The sequence below is a fragment of the Ovis aries genome, chromosome 26 (assembly GCF_016772045.2).
Source record: "Ovis aries strain OAR_USU_Benz2616 breed Rambouillet chromosome 26, ARS-UI_Ramb_v3.0, whole genome shotgun sequence".
Classification (NCBI taxonomy): domain Eukaryota; kingdom Metazoa; phylum Chordata; class Mammalia; order Artiodactyla; family Bovidae; genus Ovis; species Ovis aries.
The window spans coordinates 1,282,132-1,302,341 of NC_056079.1; the positions used below are offsets into that span (position 1 = coordinate 1,282,132).

The following is a 20,210-nucleotide window of genomic DNA, read 5'->3' on the forward strand; positions in this document are numbered from 1 at the left end:
CCCTCCTAGGGGTCAGCGGGGTGATGTGAGGGGCCAGGGTCCCTGCCACCCAACTGACCCCCGGAGGGCTGGGTGGGCTGGAGGACCTTTCAAAGGTAAATTTCCCCCCACACTGAGGTGTCCCGATAGTCAGTATTTGGTCATCTTTGAATTTCCTTCATGAATCAGGATGGACCAGATGGAAAGAGGGCTCAACTGGTGGCCGTTCCACACAGTAAGCTCAAAGTTTTCACCTCCACTGACTGAGGATAACGGCGTCCCAGGTGACTCCGTGGTAAGGAGCACACCTGCCAGTGCAGGAGGCGAGGGTTCGATCCCTGAGGAGGGAAGATCCCCTGGAGGACGGCATGACGACCCCCTCCAGTGTTCTTGCCTGGAGAATCCCACAGACAGAGGCGCCTGGGGGCACAGTCCGTGGAGCCTCAGTCAGACATGACCTCACGCACGCGAGGACCTGGAGCGGCAGCGAGAAGGCCACCTCGCGTGGCGCCCCTCTCCTGGCCCCCGCCGACCCGCCCGTAACCCTGTGTGTGTCCACAGTCCTCGGCAAGATCCGGAGTGCCGTGGGGAGCGCCCAGCTGCTGATGTCCCAGAAGTTCCAGCAGTTTTACTGGCTCTGCCAGCAGAACATGGTGAGTGCCCCCTCGAGACCCCCGGGCGCGGGTCAGCAGGCCAGGCGTCCACTCTCTCCGCCCTCACCTCTGCCCTGTCCGCTGTGAAGGACCGCTGCGGGAGCACGGCCTGGTGAAGGATGGGGACGTGCACAGCTCTGGGGGCCAAAGCAGGGAGGCCTCGGCTGTGGGCGAGGGAGGGGCGTGGTGGGCAGCGGGCGGCGGGCTCCCAGCCGTGAGAGTGTCCTTGGCCACCAGCCTGCCCCTGGGGACCCCGGGCAGGGGGACAGGTGTGCATCATGTCGTGGGGATGACACGGTGACGGGGGCACCAGGAGGTGGCTCCTGTAGAGACACACGAGCAACCACACAGAGAGGCCGGCAGGGGGCTCCAGGGGCAGTCTCGGCTTCATGTCACAGTCAGGAGTGAGCCGAAATACCAGGGACCAAGCTAGAAGCACGGTTGCCACTAAACTTGGTTCTGATCTTCCTGAAAATCAAAGGGAATATATATATGCGTTATATACACATATATGTATTCTAACATGAATAATATATAAATATTCAGTTCAGTTCAGTTCAGTCACTCAGTCGTGTCCAACTCTTTTTGACCCCACGAATCGCAGCACGCCAGGCCTCCCTGTCCATCACCAACTCCCAGAGTTCACTCAGACTAACGTCCATCGAGTCAGTGATGCCATCCAGCCATCTCATCCTCTGTCGTCCCCTTCTCCTCCTGCCCCCAATCCCTCCCAGCATCAGGGTCTTTTCCAGTGAGTCAACCCTTTGCATGAGGTGGCCAAAGTATCAGAGTTTCAGCCTCAGCATCAGTCCTTCCAATGAACACCCAGGACTGATATCCTTTAGGATGGACTGGTTGGATCTCCTTGCAGTCCAAGGGACTCTCAAGAGTCTTCTCCAACACCACAGTTCAAAAAGCATCAATTCTTCGGCGCTCAGCTTTCTTCACAGTACAACTCTCACATCCATACATGACCACTGGAAAAACCATAGCCTTGACTAGATGGACCTTTGTTGGCAAAGTAATGTCTCTGCTTTTCAATATGCTATCTAGGTTGGTCATAACTTTTCTTCCAAGGAGTAAGCGTCTTTTAATTTCATAGCTGCAATCACCATCTGCAGTGATTTTGGAGCCCCCCAAAATAAAGTCTGCCACTGTTTCCACTGTTTCCCCATCTATTTGCCATGATAGATGGGACCAGATGCCATGATCTTCGTTTTCTGAATGTTGAGCTTTAAGCCAACTTTTTCACTCTCCTCTTTCCCTTTCATCAAGAGGCTTTTTAGTTCCTCTTCACTTTCTGCCATAAGGGTGGTGTCATCTGCATATCTGAGGTTATTGATATTTCTCCCGGCAATCTTGATTCCAGCTTGTGTTTCTTCCAGCCCAGCATTTCTCATGATGTACTCTGCATATAAGTTAAATAAGCAGGGTGACAATATGCAGCCCTGACGTACTCCTTTTCCTATTTGCAACCAGTCTTTTGTTCCATGTCCAGTTCTAACTGTTGCTTCCTGACCTGCATACAGGTTTCTCAAGAGGCAGGTCAGGTTGATATTCCCATTTCTTTCAGAATTTTCCACAGTTTATTGTGATCCACACAGTCAAAGGCTTTGGCATAGTCAATAAAGTAGAAATAGATGTTTTTCTGGAACTCTCTTGCTTTTTCCATAGTCCAGCAAATGTTGGCAATTTGATCTGTGGTTCCTCTGCCTTTTCTAAAACCAGCTTGAACATCAGTAAATTCACAGTTCACATATTGCTGAAGCCTGGGTTGGAGAATTTTGAGCATTACTTTACTAGCGTGTGAGGTGAGTGCAATTGTGCGGTAGTTTGAGCATTCTTTGGCATTGCCTTTCCTTGGGATTGGAATGAAAACTAACCTTTTCCAGTCCTGTGGCCACTGCTGGGTTTTCCAAATTTGCTGGCCTATTGAGTGCAGCACTTTCACAGCATCCTCTTTCAGGATTTGAAATAGCTCCACTGGAATTCCATCACCTCCACTAGCTTTGTTCGTAGTGATGCTTTCTAAGGCCCATTTGACTTCACATTCCGGGATGTCTGGCTCTAGATTAGTGATCACACCATCATGATTATCTGGGTCGTGAAGATCTTTTTTGTACAGTTCTTCTGTGTATTCTTGCCTCCTCTTAATATCTTCTGCTTCTGTTAGGTCCATACCATTTCTGTCCTTTATTGAGCCCATCTTTGCATGAAATGTTCCCTTGGTATCTCTAATTTTCTTGAAGAGATCTCTAGTCTTTCCCATTCTGTTGTTTTCCTCTATTTTTTTGCATTGATCCCTGAGGAAGGCTTTCTTACCTCTTCTTGCTATTCTTTGGAACTCTGCATTCAGATGCTTATATCTTCCCTTTTCTCCTTTGCTTTTCGCTTCTCTTCTTTTGACAGCTATTTTTAAGGCCTCCTCAGACAGCCATTTTGCTTTTTTGCATTTCTTTTCCATGGGAATGGTCTTGATCCCTGTCTCCTGTACAATGTCACAAACCTCCGTCCATAGTTCATCAGGCACTCTGTCTATCAATAAATATAAATATGTATCATTACACACATACTTTCCCTTATCTGACCAAAGAAAGTACTCACCGATATTATTTTGGAGAAACAATAATTATTTGGAGAAAGTCATTGAAGAGTAATAGCCCAATGGTATTCACACTACTTTACAACCTCTTTTATGTATTTCTATTTATAATCCATACACTGACCTCTTTCAGACCACACATCATTAACACGCAAGCATCGGTTCACGGTGTCTCGACCTTGTTTTGCTCTGTTCTTAAATTCACATGGAGGCCTGTGAGTTTGTAGCATGTTCTTCCACATGGAGGCAGCCTAGCACGTCAGAGTTCAATTCATCCCTTTTCATCAGGATCATTAAAGAGAATGTTTTCTCCAATATTGTCCATTAATCCCATTCAAGTTCATCATGAGATTTAAAGCGTTAGCACCTGGCCACCTATGCCGTGAAGTTACAATCAACATTTAAGAGCGGGGAACAGGCAGGCTTAGGGTCCCTCAAAGGAACATGCAGTTGTAGAAACACTCGGCTCTCCCGTCCCCCAGGCGTGTCCTACCCCCAGCCCCAGCCCCAGCCCCACCCCATCGCCATCTCTGAGGACTGACCAAGGCCGCCAGGGGGCGTGGCCCCTGTTCTGCTGAGCCGATGGGAGGGTTGTCCGCGTCTTCAGGAACCTCGGTGCAGCAGAGTAATGGTCTTCCAGCTGTAAGCAATGCACGTCTTCTCTGCCAGATGCACCTGGGGTATTAGACCTGAGAATTATCCAGCTTCACATCCTTGACAGACACCTCTTACACACGTCAGATTGCACTTTATGTTCATAAGAGGTCTGGCATGACCGCTTCCTTTTCGTGCGCTCTCCGTTGGACCAAAAGCCCCAGAGCACTTGGAGGAGGTTGCTGGGCTCTGGGCGGACCGTCAGCAGAGGAGCTGAAAGTGCCGGCGGGGCCCTGCTCATAAAAACCACACTGTCCTCGTTGGCAGCCCTAGTTCTAAGACAGAGGAATGGCTCCAGGGAGTGAGTCAGACCCACTGGCTGTTGAGGATGGGCTCTGGAAAGGGCCTGCCCTTGACACTAGCAGGTGGACCCCTGTGGCCGTAGGGCCAGCGGCCCAGCCCCCCGGGGCTGGAGGAGATGGAGTCACACACAGACCACTGATCTAACGCTGTACTTGAACGAGACCATGGTCTCTCCTCAGCCCTTCTCAGGACACACAGCTCCCAGAGAATGTTCCAGAACACAGAGCATCTGAGCCCACGTCCCAGGACCTCCCATGCTGGGGCCAGGTAGCACCCTGGGACCCTGTGTGCAGTCAACAGGGATGGGCAGCTCTGCGCACTTGCTGGGGGAGGGGACTGGCCTGGCCCACCTTGATGTGACAGACGGGGCCTACAAACAGACCAGGGTGTGGGAGTGTCCAAGAACACAGATATAGCCATGCCTCCCAGAAAGGAGCAGAGGACCCAGAGCAGGGCCCTGACTGTGCTGGGGTCCACCATGCCCATGGCCTCTGCCCCTCAGAGCCCAGAGCAGAGGCCTAGTGACCCCGGAGTTCACTCTTGGGCAACGTGATCCTCAGACATGTGCAGGCCCTTCACACCTGCCCCTTGGGGGGGGGGGGGGAGGGAGGGGAGGAGGGGTCGCTGTGCCAGCTACGTCCTCCAGGAGGAGGACACGCGGCTCAGGACCCACTGTCAGGGGGAGGAGCATCCTTCCAGCCCCAGCCAGGGAGCCCCTGTCGGTCCCCCCGAACCCCATCACCTGCAAGGCGCAGCTCAGAGCAAGGCCTTCACTGTTCCCTTCATAAGCGGCAGCTGTGCTCAAACTCAGGCGAGGGCGTGACAAGCCAGGTCTCGCGACCTGACAGACCCTCCCACACCTGACCCTGACATGACCCTGACCCGACCCTGAGCCTGAGCCTGTATCTGACCCTGACATAACCCTGGCCCTGCACCTCAAGCTGACCCTGAGCCTGTATCTGACCCTGACATGACCCTGATCCTGACATGACCCTGACCCTGACATGACCCTGCACCTCACCCTGACCCTGTACGCGACCCCATCCAACCCTGACCCTGTGCGGGACCCTGCACCCGCCCATCCGGCTCTTCGGTCTGCACACCAGGTCGCCCCTGGTGGCTCAGTGGAGAATGGTCCTCACACAGTAAACAACCGCCCGGGGTTGCACTTCTCACTCTGAGCAGAAAATGAGGGCTTTGTGTGCGAGTGGCTCGGACGGTGGTTCTGACCCCCTCCCAGCAGGTCAGCACAGCTGCTGTCTGGTCGCGTCGGGCAGGTGGACAGGGCCCAGAGAGTGACCTGGTGGGTGTGGGCATAGGACTAGGACTGGACGTCTGTGTCCCCAGCATTCGCACGTCGAGTCCTGGCCCCGGTGGGGGTGACAGGAGGGGGCTGTGGGGGGAAGCTCCGTGAATGGACCAGCGCCCTGATCAGCGCACGCAGGAGCGAGCCCGCCCTGGGGCCGCGTCCACCCGTGGCTGCCCGTGTGCCACTCGTGGCATCAGCTGTCCTCCTAGGGCGGGAACCTGACCTGCCAAGCCCTCCCTCCAAGCCAGGGCAACAGCACCCATGGTGCACACGTTGGGTGTCTCTGACCTTCAGAAGCAGGGCTGAGACCCCTTAGAGGACAGAAGGAAACAGGCCCCACCTCCCCAGAGCCCCTCACCACCAGCACCACCACAGACCCTGCCCAGGAACCCCACAGGCGCCCAGAACCAGAGGGCCTCAGCTGTGAGAACTGTCGAGGCATCAGAACCTTAACAGGCGCCACCATCCCCAGGTTCTAAGAAAGCATTTCCTCCCAGCTGTGTTGAGATATAAGTAACACGCAGCACTGGATAAGTGTAGGAGTGCAGCACCGTAATCTGACTGGTATCATGAAGTGACTGTCGCCTTAATCGTAGAGAGCATCCATCACATCTGTGGGTACACAAAGAAGCAGAAAAAGGCAATTTTCCTTGTGATGAGAGCCTTCAGGATTTGCTGTCTTAACAGCTTTCATATGTAAGGAACAGCAATGCTGACTGTATTTACCGTGCCGTACCTCACATTCTTAGCATTGGTTCATCCTGTTATGGGAAGTTCGTGCCTTTGGCGACCTTCATCGCATTCCCCCTCCTCCCACCCCACCCGCACCTCTAGTAACCACAAATCTGGTCCCTTTTTCCTTGAGTGTGCTTTTGTGTTTTTTGAAATGCAGCACCATGTTAGTTCCTGATACACAGCATAGTGATCTGATGTTGCAAACTGATCAACATGATAAGTCTAGTTAGAACATGTCACCATACAAAGAGGCTACATAATTACTCCTGCATTCCCCACACCGTAAGTTTCATTCCCAGGACTCCCTTATTTTGCAGCTGGCAGTCCATACCTCCTTATCCTGAACTCACTTCCCACCCCCATCCCCAGTCCCCTCTGCACACACCTGTTTGTGTCTGACTCTGTTTCCGTCTTGTTACGTTTGTTCATTTGTTTTCATTTTTAGGCTCAACATACAAGTGAAGTCATACAGCATTTGTCTTCTTCTGTCTGACTTACATGTTATCGCAGGTTTCAAGATTGCATTCTTTGTTACACTGGACTAGTATTTCACTATATACATGCATGACATCCTCTCTGCTGAAGGACACTTCGGCTGCTTCCACGTCTCGGCGATTGTAAATAGTTTGGCAGTGAATGTGGAGGTGCGTGTGTCTGTTTGAATTAGTCTTGTCGTTTTCTTCGGATAATACCCAGGAGGGCACCCCTGGGTCGTGAGCTAGCTGCTTGTTGAGTTTGTGAGGCTAGTCCATACTGTTCTCCATAGCGGCCACACCAGTCTGTGTTCCCACCAGCAGCACACAAGGGCTGCCTTCTCTCTGCATCCTCGAAACCTCGCTACTTCCCGTCTGATGATGGCCACTGGGACGGGTGCAAGGTGATACCTCACTGTGGTTTTGCTGTGCATTTCTCTGCTGATTAGTGGTGCTGAGCATCTTTTCATGTGCCCAGTGGCCATCTGTATGTCTTTCCTGGCAGACATATCCTCTGCCCATTTTTCAACCATGTTCATAGATGTTTTTTCAGCCATTGTAGATTCACAGCAAAACTGGGTGAAAATACAGAGAAAATGCCATGTACTCCCTGTTGTCACACACCAGCCCCACCACTATGCATCCGTGGTTTCCATCGGGGCTCACTCTTGGTGTTGGACAGTCTGTGGATTTAGACAAATATATGACATGTGTCCACTGGGACAGTGACATGCAGAGCGGTCTCATGGTCCTGAGAATCCTCTGTGCTCCCCCTGGTCACCCCTTGTCTTCCCTCAGCCCCCAGCCACCTCTCATCTTTTTACTGTCTCCATAGATGTGCCCTTTCCAGCATGTCCTACCGTTGGAATCACACAGAACGCAGACTTTTCAGATTTGTTGTTGTTCAATTGCTCAGTCATGTCCAACTCTTAGAGACCCCACAGACTGCAGCACACCAGGCTTCCCTGTCCTTCACCATTTCCCAGAGCTTGCTCAAACTCATGTCCATTGAGTTGGTGATGCTATCCAATCATCTCATCCTCTGTCGGCCCCTTCTCCTTCTGCCCTCAATCTTTCCCAGCATCAGGGTCTTTTCTAATGAGTTGGCTCTTCACATCAGGTGGCCAGAGTATTGGAGCTTCAGCTTCAGCATCAGTCCTTCCAATGAATATTCAGGACTGATTTCCTTTAGGAAGGACTGGTTTGATCTCCTCACAGTCCAAGGGACTCTCAAGAGTTCTCCATCACCACAGTTCAAATGCATCAATTCTTCAGCGCTCAGCTTTCTTTATGGTCCAACTCTCACATCCATACATGACTACTGGAAAAACCATAACTTTCACTAGATGGACCTTTGTTGGCAAAGTAATGCCTCTGCTTTTTAATATGCTATATAGGCTAGTCATAGCTTTTCTTTCAAGGAGCAAGGGCCTTGTAATTTCAAGGCTGTAGCCACCATCTGCAGTGATTTTGGCACCCCCCAAAATAAAGTCTGTCACTGTTTCCCCATCTATTTGCCATGAAGTGATGGGACCAGATGCCATGATCTTAGTTTTTTGAATGTTGAGTTTTAAACCAGCTTTTTCACTCTCACCTTTCACTTTCATCCAAAGGCTCTTTAGTTCCTCTTCACTTTCTGCCATAAGGGTGGTGTCGTCTGCATATCTGAGGTTATTGATATTTCCCCTGACAATCTCGATTCCAGCTTGTACTTCATCCAGCCCAGCATTTCTCTTAATGTATTCTGCATTTAAGTTAAATAAGCAGGGTGACAATATACAGCCTTGATGTACTCCTTTCCTGACTTTTGAACCAGACTGTTATTCCATGCCCAGTTCTAACTGTTGCTTCCTGACCTGCATACAGGTATCTCAGGAGACAGGTCAGGTGTCATGGTATTCCCATCTCTTGAAGAATTTTCCAGTTTGTTGTGATCCACACAGTCAAAGACTTTGGCATAGTCAATGAAGCAGATGTTCTTCTGGAATTCTCTTGTTTTCTCTATGATCCAATGGGTGTTGTCAATTTGATCTCTGCTTCCTCTTCCTTTTCTAAATCCACCTTGAACTTGTAGAAGTTCTGGGTTCACATACTGTTGAAACCTAACTTGGAGAATTTTGAGCATTACTTTGCTAGCATGTGCAATTGTGTGGTAGTATGAACATTCTTTGACATTGCCCTTTTTGGGGATTGGAATGAAAACTGACATTTTCTAGACCTGTAGCCACTGCTGAGTTTTCCAAATTTGCTGACATATTGAGTGCAACACTTTCACAGCATCATATTTTAGGATTTGAAATAGCTCAGCTGAAATTCCATCACAGATTTTTTTTAACTGTCAGCAAACACTCATGTAAACTGTCACTAGATCCTCATGGGCCCTCAGGAGCATGTGCACCCAATTCTGAATTACGGAGGCTTCTCCCGGACCCCGCCCTGCCTGGAGGTCTCTGCGGCTCTAACTGTACCCGTGTCCGGCAGGACCCCAGCGCTATGCCCAGGCCCACTTCCCAGGATCTGGCCGGCTACTGGGACATGCTGCAGCTGTCCGTTCAGGACGTCAGCATGAAGTTCGATGAGTTGCACCAGCTGAAACTCAGCGACTGGAAGGTGGTCGAGTCCCCGGAGAGGAAGGTAAGCCCCTGCTGCATCCCCACACAGAGCCCACCGCCCCCGTCCCTGCCCACACTCCGTGCACGTGCTCCAAGTGCCACGTTAGCATGCGTGTCTCAGTGTGCAGTTAACAGGGCAGGATCTGATATCACACCTAGACCCATGTGTGCACAGCCAGGCTGGTGCTGGAGTCATCGGCACATATAGGAAGTCCCTTTCTTGCTGACAATTCCGAGAAGACACCAATTCGAAGTCGCATTTCCTGTCATGCCCCGTCCTCTGAATTATTACCATCGCCGCCACCCTCTGTGTGGACTGCACTGTGGTGGTTCCCACAGGAGGCTTCAGTTTGCTTACAGTGATGCCTGTGGAGACGAGAAACACTGTTAACTTTACTGAACACTTCAAGGATGTACGCTTCCTATAGAGCTGGCCCTGAGATAGGTTGAAAATGCCCATTAAGTTTGACCTGTGATTTCAGCTCTTCCCTTTAGGTATCATCTTCTTTAGGGCTGAGAAATAAGTGTGAATTAGCTATAAAGACATTGACTTCCTGACGCATCTTACAGAAGTTCTCCAGAATCATAATCTGATTTTCTTAGACAGACATTGTCAATCAAAATAACAAAGACAATTGATCCGAGATACTTTGGGACACGGGAGTAGCCGAGGGTGTACATCTAGATAATTAGCATGCAAACCATCATCATCCTTTTTCCCTAAAACATGCCTCCTGCGGTCCAGGCTGGAGACCATCACTTGATCGCAGGTGCTGATGAAGCCCTTGTCATCGCAGACAGGGGGGCAGAGGGGCGTGCAAACGACCAGGTTGTGCGTGAGCAAGTCCAGGAGGTCTATGGTTTGGTCGTGAATGAAGTCGATCATAAGTAATAATTCCCAGTGAAAAAGTTATTCTAGGAAACCACTAAAAATCCAACTTTTAAACTAGTCTGAAGATACGTGAAAGCCTTTCCCATTTTCCATTCTTCTGTACCTGACCGCTAATATCACCCTCAACCCAGCTCTATGTAGCGGGTAGTCCTCAGAGTGAACATGGTGCCCTGCGGCACCCTGTCCAGGAGGCGAGCAGCCCTGGAACGCAGCCTGAGCTCGGCGTCCTGACCCCGGGGCCCAGGTCCTCGAAGATCTGCGGGGCCGCCGCCCCACCCCCCGCCACAGGACGGCTGTGAGCCTGTGCGGACTCACAGTGTGAGTGGAGGCTCCCACAAGGGCTGGTTTCACTGCTGCGTGTTTCAGAGGCCCCTAAGGCGTGCAAAGAGACAAGTACAGTCCCCCACTCAGGGCAGGAGTTACATTCTGGAATAGCTGAAGTCTTGGCAAAGTAATTACCCCGAATGACCCCTGCCATCAAGTCGGGAAAGACATTGCTTCTGGCCCTAAGAACAAAGTTCCAAACACCGAGGTTATCTTCCTGCCAAAAATAGTAGGACAGACGTCTGGTTCTGCCGTGTATCCACTGAACCCGCCATGGTGGCCAGGCCTGGGCACTTTGGTGCTTTCGGGTCCTTTTAGAGGCTGAAAGGGAAAGGACTGATGAAGGTTCCCCCAGCAGCTGGGCATGTGCTCAGAAAAGGCCACGCCCCTTTCCAGCAAGGTCCCTCCCGCCTGGGCAAGTCTGGTGTGTGATCCCGGCCCAGCAGACAGAGGGCGCCAGGCAGGACGCAGGCCTCTCCCGTGCCCGGGGCGCTTGCCAGCTCCCCGTGTTCCTTTGCTGCGGAACTGGGCAGAGAGAGACTTCTCTCTTTCTGGAAAAGGCGTGCTCGGATCTTGGGGCTGTGGTTGGAGAACACGAGCTGAGAGTCAGAGCCAGTTATTCACATCCGATTCCCATGCAAGTGAAAAGCCGTAGGTAGTTAATGTCGAGGGATCTGAGGCCCGTGGCAGAGGACTTGAGGTGGTTTCCATGTCCTTGGACCTTGCAGTCTGTTGAATAGATTAGAGTCTGCAGCTGTCAGGGGCCGTCGTGCAGGCCCCCGTGAAGGTGAGCGGGTGTGCGTTTGTGAGGGAGCGTTCACCCAGCCCCGGGGTCAGAATGGTGCCACGAACAAGACCGAGGCCCAGGTTCACGTGCCCAGAAGCTTCCTGCCCGGGGAACCGGGCGGCACCGCAGGCCCGGCGGGCAGGGCACAGCCCCGTGGGGGGTGGGAGGGGGTGGGTGTTGGGGAGGGCCAGGCTGCTCTGACCCCCACTCTTGACTTGTGATGCTTTTCAGGAAGAAAGAAAGGTCCCCCCTCCAATACCAAAGAAGCCCCCCAGAGGGAAACTCCCCATCACCAGAGAGAAGTCTCTGGACCTGCCGGACAGACAGCGGCAGGAGGCGCGGAGGCGGCTGGCGGCGGCCAAGAGGGCGGCGTCCTTCCGCCAGAGCTCGGCCAGCGAGCGGGCCGACAGCATCGAGATCTACATCCCCGAGGCCCAGACGCGGCTCTAGGGCGGGGCCGCGCCCCGCCCCGCGGAGCCTTAGCCGCCGAGCGCCACCGCCTAGTCACTCCCGTCTCATTCCTCCAGCGAGTCCGCCCCGCCTTCATGTTTGTGCCGTAAACACCCTGGAGCGCCCGGACGTCCGAGCTCCCGGCCACAGCGACTTCTCCCAGACAGCCCGGATGCCCACCCCCGGGGCCGGAGCGGCGTGGGGACCCCTGACGCACCCCTCTGTTCCCAGAGGGGGTCGAGGAAACCGCTCGAGATGGAACCCAGTTCACACTTTGTTATTTATATTTTTATAAAATCGTGTGATATCAGAGGCGAGAATAACAAACAACTGTGAAAGGGTGTGTCTCAGCACTCTCAAGGCATTAGATACCCCAAGAGAAGGTGCTACAGCTTGAGCGCAGCGAAGGAAGACCCCCGCCCCGCGGCCTGGGGTCCCTGTGCCCTGAACCCGGCGGCCCTTCACATGGTTCCTGCGCCAAGTCCGTGGTGATAAGGAGTCGACTCTGCAGCCACCAAGCTCCCCGCCTCGCGCTTCTCTGGAAACCTGGGGTGGAAGTACCCCCCCCCACCCCGCCCCTCCGCAAACTCAGCACAGCATCTCCACAGCCAGAAGTCAGCTGAGTGTCCGTCCACACAGGGAGAGACAGACGGAAACAGAGAGTCTTAAGAGAGGCCGACTCTTCTGTAGCAGGGGGTAGAAAGAGAACACAGTTGTCCTTAATCAGATAAAAGAGTCGTTTATTTTTTAGCCCTTTGTAACTTAAACTATCACCCACGGTTCTGTCTTTAAGTTTCACCCGTTATGCTCCATGTGATTTTTTTTTTTATAGATGTATATATATTCTCAAATGCTCTATCAGTTGACTTTCCAGGGTATCCTTTAAAAAAAAAAACAAAACAAAAAAAATTTGCTTGTTTAAAATGACAGTTGTGATGCTGTAAAAAGTTTAAGAAATATGAATGTGTGTGGTAAGTATATCTCAGTTTAAATGGTAAAGAAGAAACGTGGTTTACATTGTATTTTTCCAGAATTCTTTTGTTCTATGCAGTACAGCTGAAGTCCAGAATATATTTCTTGCCTGTTTTTGACATGACAAAAAAAAAAAAAAGGTCACATTGTGCTTTCCAGCTGTGGACTTTCAGAAAAGTAATTTGTTTTCGTGATTCTGATTGGCACAGAGAAAAATAGGAAGGTCTCTAATGGAAGGTTTCCCATTCATCTCCTTAAATTTAGATGCCGGGACCATTGTTCCAACTGGATGGTTGTGTGTCTGTTGAGACACCACCTCAAAGGAAGCGCCCATGGACTTACCCACTTGACCCCAGACTAGAGTCCTCGCTGTGACTGCAGGTAAAAGCAGGGGCCACAGTGTCTCCGCGGGCCGCTGTGTGCCCCGCAGTCCTGGGAGTGCCGGCCCCCAGCCCAGCAGCACAGACCCCCCTCCATAGCACTTTGCTTTCCTGTTTGACTCGCACTTTAAGACGCACCGCCCTCCACGCCTCTGGCGTGAGAGCCCCGGTGAGGTCCTTGCACAGGCAGGCGCCTGCCGCCTGCTGCGTTTCTTTTCCTCATAGTCCACGTTCCACGAAGCATGGGGTTCATAGGAGCACAGGTGATAGCAAAGCATGATTAGCTTCACAGTTTTGCTTTTTTAAAGCTGAGTAGTTAAGAAGTCCCTGTAAGAACAAAGCCCTGTAAATGGAACCTCATATCTGGTATATATTTTACCAAACAGCCTTAAAATATATTTGGAAGCAAAAATCAGTACGAATGTATATCCTTGAAAAATGCAAAAAAAAAAAAATCCCTGAAATATTCTTCTATAAATGAGCCCTATTTCCCCAGAGTATTCTAAGCATTTTTTTCTACCTAAATAAATACCTAAATCCTGAGTAGTATACAATAAAGATGCTTCTTCCTGTATTTAGTATACTCTGTTATAGACAAATGTATTTGCAAGCCTTGGCATTTTAGACTTTAAACATGATGTGTTATTAAGACGAACAGCCCTTAGAAATAACCACAGGAAATTGGGTGTGACTCCCCAGCAAGGGGAGATGTAAAATGCATACGTGCTTGCAGCCTCCTCAGGTGTGCCTCACCTGGAAGCTGATGGGTTTTATCTCATTTCCTTGAACTTGTACAAAATGGCTATCAACCAACTATAAAATTAGACAACAATGATTCTAGATCCCAGATTCTCTGATCCCTACTTAAAAGTACTCACTGAATTTGGATTAATGTTTTTATGTTTTGTATATTCATATTTTTATCTTAAAACCCCCCAAACTCTTGACCTGAACCATCCATAGGTGAGCAGATTCACCTAAACTAAATTTGACATCGGTTGTTGGTTGGAGGTGGGGAGCGTGTACGAGCCCTATTTGATCCATGTTGTTCCAAAGAAGGTTGTGGGGGGTGGGGGCGGTGTGCGTGCGCGGTGTCTGATAGAGTGCCACCGTGTGTGCAACACGACCAAGTGCAATACGGCCGTTCTCGTGGTGACATCCCGTCATGAAAGGCAGACGATAAGCCATGTTTACACGTTGTACATGTAAAGAGAAATAAAACTGTTTATACTACTTGTGTTCCTGCATCACACGAGCTGTTACAGCCGCACCTGCGGCCACAGAGCACACAGCTACCCTCGATCAATTTTGTCATGTCGTGGGTGCAGTTCATCAAAAGACGGTCTTCAGGCTTGATAATATGGTTGAAAACGATAACACACCGCATTCTAGGAGCATCTGCGATGGAAAGGAAGTGCCACGTTGTCTGTGATCACACACTTCCCTTCCCTGGAGATACGGCCCGTGACCATCATAACCAGGTGCCCTTTAGAATCATTTTCCTCACAACCAATACATGGATGTTGCCGTGCTGATGGCCCTACGTGACTTTCCAAATCAGAACACAAGTATGATAAACAGGGTCCTAGTGTTTAAGAAAACCCAGAAAAGGCAAGTCTCACTTGTTCCCAAGTGTGCTTTCAATGTGATTCATCTCATACATCTTCACTGGTTCTAGTTATCTTTAACGTGAGAGCAGTTGCTAGTGACAGTTGTTCCCACTGTTTCTCAGCAAATCGATGGGACCATCCTAGAATGAGGGACGAAGAGTTGAACTGTGGTATGATACCAAAATATTACATTTTTGTTTAAAAGGAAATGTTGATGTTTTCACCTCAAGGTTGATACTAAAGGTGTCCAGCATTAAATAGGAAAGTGTGTGATTGGAAAAAAAATATCAGGCTACATTGACGATTCCCTCTTTAAAGAAAAATAACCACCAAGTCAGTGGCCTTGCAAGGAGACCGTCCCTGCTGATGTCTACAGATAGAAGTGGCTACATTTATGGCCAGAAGACAGCACGATCCAGGGCCCACAGATGTGGGGCTGGTATGTTTCTTTGGGGGTCTGTATTCCTGTTCACCTTCCCCAAGTCTGTGTGGGGCAGCCACCTCTCCATCACCTTCACTGGAAGATCCCACATTGCACTTTCATGCAGGTCTTCAGCCAGGTCCAGGATGGACTTTCCTGGAAAGAAAAGGCATGGCGCAGGCATCCAGTCCAAGTGCCTGTGGGGGCACTGAGGACAGCTGTTCAGAGCAGCTGCCTGGTTCGGGCTGAAGCATCCGGTGGTGCAGAGGATGCGGGAGAAAGAGGAAGGCCCTGCGAGAAACCCTCTGCCATCGGCAGTACCTGGGTCCAGTTACGGGGACTGCGAGCACCCTGAGGAGCGACCCGGGAGACCCAGCCAAGGCTTGAGATGCTTTGGCTGGAAAGCCTCAGCTCCTCCAGAGTCCTGTCCACTCCCAAAGGCCCCAGTACACGTCTGGAATCAGTCGCCAGCTCCCAGTCCAGGGGAATGGAGGCCCTGCAAACCTTTGCCATGGGGCAGGGATGTGTCCCACCGAGGGTGCAGAAAGGCAGCCCTGACAGCTCAGCCTGCGGAAGGCGTGGGACGTGGGCCTCCTGCCCTTCTAAGAAGCGGCACCTTCCTGCCACGCCCCGCAACGTCAACCAGATGGCTCCACACACACCTTTAATCCCACGTGTTTCTCAGGCACCTCCTTTCTTCTCAAAGCCTGAACTGCTGATTTTTTTTTTTTTTTTTTTTTGCATATTTAACATACGAATCAGTTGGAGACACTGGTTTTCAAACACCAGCCGCTTGGGACACCTTGAGATTCTCCTTTGTTTTTATCTGCATATTTGTTTACACTTGTTTGAAAGTTTTGGTAGAAGACAGTGTTCCAAAATTTGAAAATAAAATAGAAAACCTCAAGTATAAGTGACCAAGACTATAGCTGCTGCTGGTTAGCAGGAACATTTTCACCACCGGGGCTAGAGCAACGGGCGAGGCCCTGTCAGCGTCCCCTGCGCTGTTTGTCACCCACCCATGGCACCGGGTCACATCAGAGCCCTGTGCCTTCACAGCAAGAGCTCCACCTTGTCACTTTACCCCATTGACAGTTGCAATAAATGAGGGCAGTGGACATGATGCTGGGGAAGGTGCGCTTTCCCGCTTGGGGAAGTGCCCTTTAGCACAGAGTGGCTGCAGAGGGCCCTGCAGTCGAGAAAGAAACCCGGGAATCTCCAGTCGGCTGGCTGAGCAGCCTGGCTTCTGTTCCTGCGTCATCCACAACTTGTCTTGACCCCGTGTTCCCATCTCTCCTGTTCCCGTCACCCTCACTGACATTCTGCGAAAGACTGACGCCCCTGACATCTTCTGAGCTCCCTGGAGTCAGGCTGTGAAAGTGTCCTCATTCTTGATAAAGCGGGTCCTGCCTGCTCTGTGTGGGGTGCCTGTGGAGTCCCGTCAGATCCTGAGTCCCAGCCTCGGCAGTCCCCTCCCTGGAAGGCCGTCTGGGCCCAGCACGAGGCTATCACGAGCTTCTTGAGGGCCCAGGAGCGGAGCGAGCACTGAGGGGACCTTTCTCTGTCTTCTCCGGCTTTGACAGCAAGTGTTTTTGAATGTTTCCCTGAACAAGGACCAGGTACCCCCCAGAATGAGACCGTGTTGTCACCATTGCTTGGGCACACCTGCATCTTAGGGAAAATGACAAGATCTTAAGTGAAACAGGAAAGTGACAAAGAAAAAACAATTTGGAAGCAGAAAACAGCATGTGCCAGGGACGGAATCAGATGTCCTGACCGGAATCGCTGGCGGCTGGTGAGGGCACCCCCCCCTCACCTGGCCTTGGCCCGTCCTGACCCTCTGTACCTCAGAGAAGGCTGGGTGGCCCGGGAGAACTCTCGGAGCAGCTGCCACTTTTTCATCCTTTCAGCATCGAGAAATCCCCGTGATTTTCCCGGTTGCTGTCCTAACCCTGGCGTTCTGATCCAGCATTAAAAAGAATTATTTCAAGTTTCAATCTAAACTCTTGACGCTGACTTCCTTGCAGAGGAAAGTTAGTTACCTACCACAACACCACTTTTTAAAAGATTTTGTATACACACACAGAGAAATAACAGGGGTTTACCTCCCTACTTTCTTAAGTTTTATGTGACTCTTCATTATGGGTGCTTATTCTGAACCTGAAAGCCTTGGAAACACGAGCTTTCGCGTCCTCGGTGATAAAGGACCGGTCTCTGCAGCGTGTGTACACGGTTCCGTCTCCCCAGCAGACGAGATGAGAGGTCGGTCTGTGCTGGCATCCGGGAAGCAGGGACCCCCGAGGCTGTCTGTGATGCCACCTTCTGGAGGCCACGCACCGGCTCTTCGGTTACCCCCTCCCCGCCCCCCACGGCCCAGCCCATTGCTTTGCCATGACCACATCACTTTAAAGGGCTCAGCACGTCCGTCCGTCTCTCTCCCTTCAGTTCACACCTGGTTTACCAAATTCAAAACGTTCCCCTCGCCAGTAGTGAACCCCAGGCTACTTTCAAACTCTGATTTCCAAATGCTGTCCCCTCCGTACGGGTCCTCCCTGCCTGGAGAGCAGTCTACATGCCCACCCCCCACGTCACATGCCAAAATACCCAGCTGTGGCCTAAGGACTAAAGGAAATGCCTCCTACAGAAATTCAAGGGATGTTAGAACCAGGAAACTAGCTGTTTTAGTTAACGTTTTAAAAAAAAAGTATATATATATATATATAGATGATATATATACATATGGAATCATATCAACCGCAGAGCGCCAAATATTCTACATCTGTACAGAATCATTCCCTGGAATTAAACTATTTTAGGAATTCTCCTTCTCCGTGCTTTTCTGGTTCTTTTGATAAGTCCTCTTCAGGAGCATGCAGGACGCGTACTCTCAATGTCCAGGGAGCTGTCCACACCACACTCTCTTCCTTCTTGTGGATAAGTTCTGATCAGATGTTGGTCATCACTTCCGGGCATTGAAGGATGCTGTTCCTTGGGTTCCTTTCTCTCCTGACTCTCTTTTCACTCTTTCCTAGCTTCTTCCAGGAGAATGCCTCTCTCACCTGATTTCTGTACTGCTGATGTTCATCTGTAAATAGTTCTGCAATTAAATTTTTCGAGAAAAGGAATGTTTACTTTTCATTGGAGTGAATCCTCGTGTGATTTTTAAACTCAGAATCTTTATATAGACCAAAGAGTTTTATCCAGAAAACTGCACCCTTCCCCTCAGGATATATATTTCCTTGTTGGAACAGCGTCATCTCCTCTATCTGCTAAAAAAAAATCGGACGTTTATTAAGGCGACAGGTTTCAAATGTACGCGAAAATGGCACAGATTAAAACGAGTTTCAAACGAATCAATCTGGCGGTACTTGGTCGGTGCTCGTCTTAGGTTCCCTGGAGGGGCAGGAGCAGCGGCGGCCAGGGCGCGGGAGGGTCGGCGGCTCAGCGCGCGGGGCCGAGGCCCGGAGGGCGGCCGTCGGCGCTGCGACCGGACGTTCACCTGCCGGCCCCCCGAGCCCCGCCCGGCGCCCCCGGCCCGCGGGCCCCCGGGAGCCCGACAGCGCTGCCCGAGCCTCCCTGGCCTCCCGCCGTCCTCCCCGCGTCCCCAGGTGAGTCCGCGCGGCGGGTGCAGCGCCTCCGGCCGGATGCGCAGATGGCAGGTTGTGCCGGGAGGGGGTGTGGTGAGAACCCTGAGGTTCGGGGTTCTGGGCGAGGGGATGACGGACAAGCTGACCCGTTGCGGATCCCTGCAGTCAGCTCACCTGAGAACGAGCAGGGGGCACACGTCTTCAGTTGTGAGACGCTGTTTCTAAATGAGTACCCAGACCTGCTGCTTCAGCCTTCACTCTCCCGACTGCTTTCTCTTCTTCCAAAATTAATTTTTATTTGGAGTATAGTTGATTTGCAGTGTGTGTTCGTTTCTGCTGTACAGCAAAGTGAGTCAGCTACGCATATGCACACGTCTCCTCCTCTTCAGATTCCCTTCTGTTGTAGGTCATTGCAGAGCACGGCGGAGTTCCCTGCGCCAGACGGTAGGTCCTTCTTACCTACCTTTTTTAATAGTAGTGTGCATATATCAATTCCAGTCTCCCAGTTTGCCCCACCCCGCTTATGTCCCTGGTAACCGTGTTTGTTTTCTCCATCTGTGACTCTGTTTCTGTTTTGTAAATAAGTTCTTTTCTACCGTTTTCTTAGATTCCACATACAAGCAGTGTCCCAGGACAGTTGCCCGTCTGACCTCACTCAGTATGGCAATCTCTAGGAGCACCCACGTTGCTGCAGGTGGCATGACGTTGCTCTTTTAGTGACTGAGTGATGCCACACTGTGCCGTATCTTACTTACCCATTTGTCTGTCGATAGACATTTAGACTGCTTCCATGTCTTGGCTGTTGTAATAGTGCTGCAGTGAACACTGGGTTACATGTATATTTTCAAATTATGGTTTTCTCTGGATATTTGTCCAGGAGTGGGATTGCTAGGTCATATGGTAGCTCAACTTTTAGTTTTTAAAGGCGCCTCCATACTGTTCTCCATAGTAGCTGTACCAATTTACATTCCTTTCAATAGTGCAGGAGGGTTCGCTTTATGACACACCCTCTCCAACGTTGTTTATTGAATTTTTGATGCTGGCTATTCTGTCGGGTGTGAGGTTATACCTCATTGTGGTTTTGATTTGCATTTCTCTGATAAATTAGCGATGCTGAGCATCTTTTCATGTGCGTTTTAGTCCTCCTATGTCTTCTTTGGAGAAATCTCTATTTCCATCTTCTGCCCATTTTTTTTTGAATGGGTTTTTTTTTGTTTCTTTTGTTTTTTTGAGCTGCATGAGCTGTCGGTATATGCTGGAGATTAGTCTCCTGTCGGTCACTTTGTTTGCAAATATTTTCTCCCAACCCCATTCTGTGGGCTGTCTTTTTGTTTTATGACTTCCTTGGCTGTTCAAAAGCTTTTAAGTTTACTTAGGTCCCATGTGTTCATTTTGTTCATTTTCATTACTGTAGGAAGTGGGTCAAAAAAGGTACTGCTGCTATTTATGTCACAGATGTTCTGTCTA

At 50.7% G+C, this 20,210-nt stretch overlaps 1 protein-coding gene across 1 annotated transcript in view; it reads left to right on the forward strand.

The window, feature by feature from the left end:
* DLGAP2 (DLG associated protein 2) overlaps positions 1–18,506 on the forward strand; it is a 90,394-nt gene extending 71,888 nt beyond the window's left edge. The window contains exons 9-11 of the mRNA XM_060406971.1: positions 541–632; positions 9,190–9,342; positions 11,555–18,506. Of these exons, the coding sequence (XP_060262954.1) occupies positions 541–632; positions 9,190–9,342; positions 11,555–11,773 (464 nt within the window). The 3' untranslated portion in view covers positions 11,774–18,506. The remainder of the gene's footprint in view (positions 1–540; positions 633–9,189; positions 9,343–11,554) is intronic.
* Positions 18,507–20,210: the final 1,704 nt, after the last annotated feature.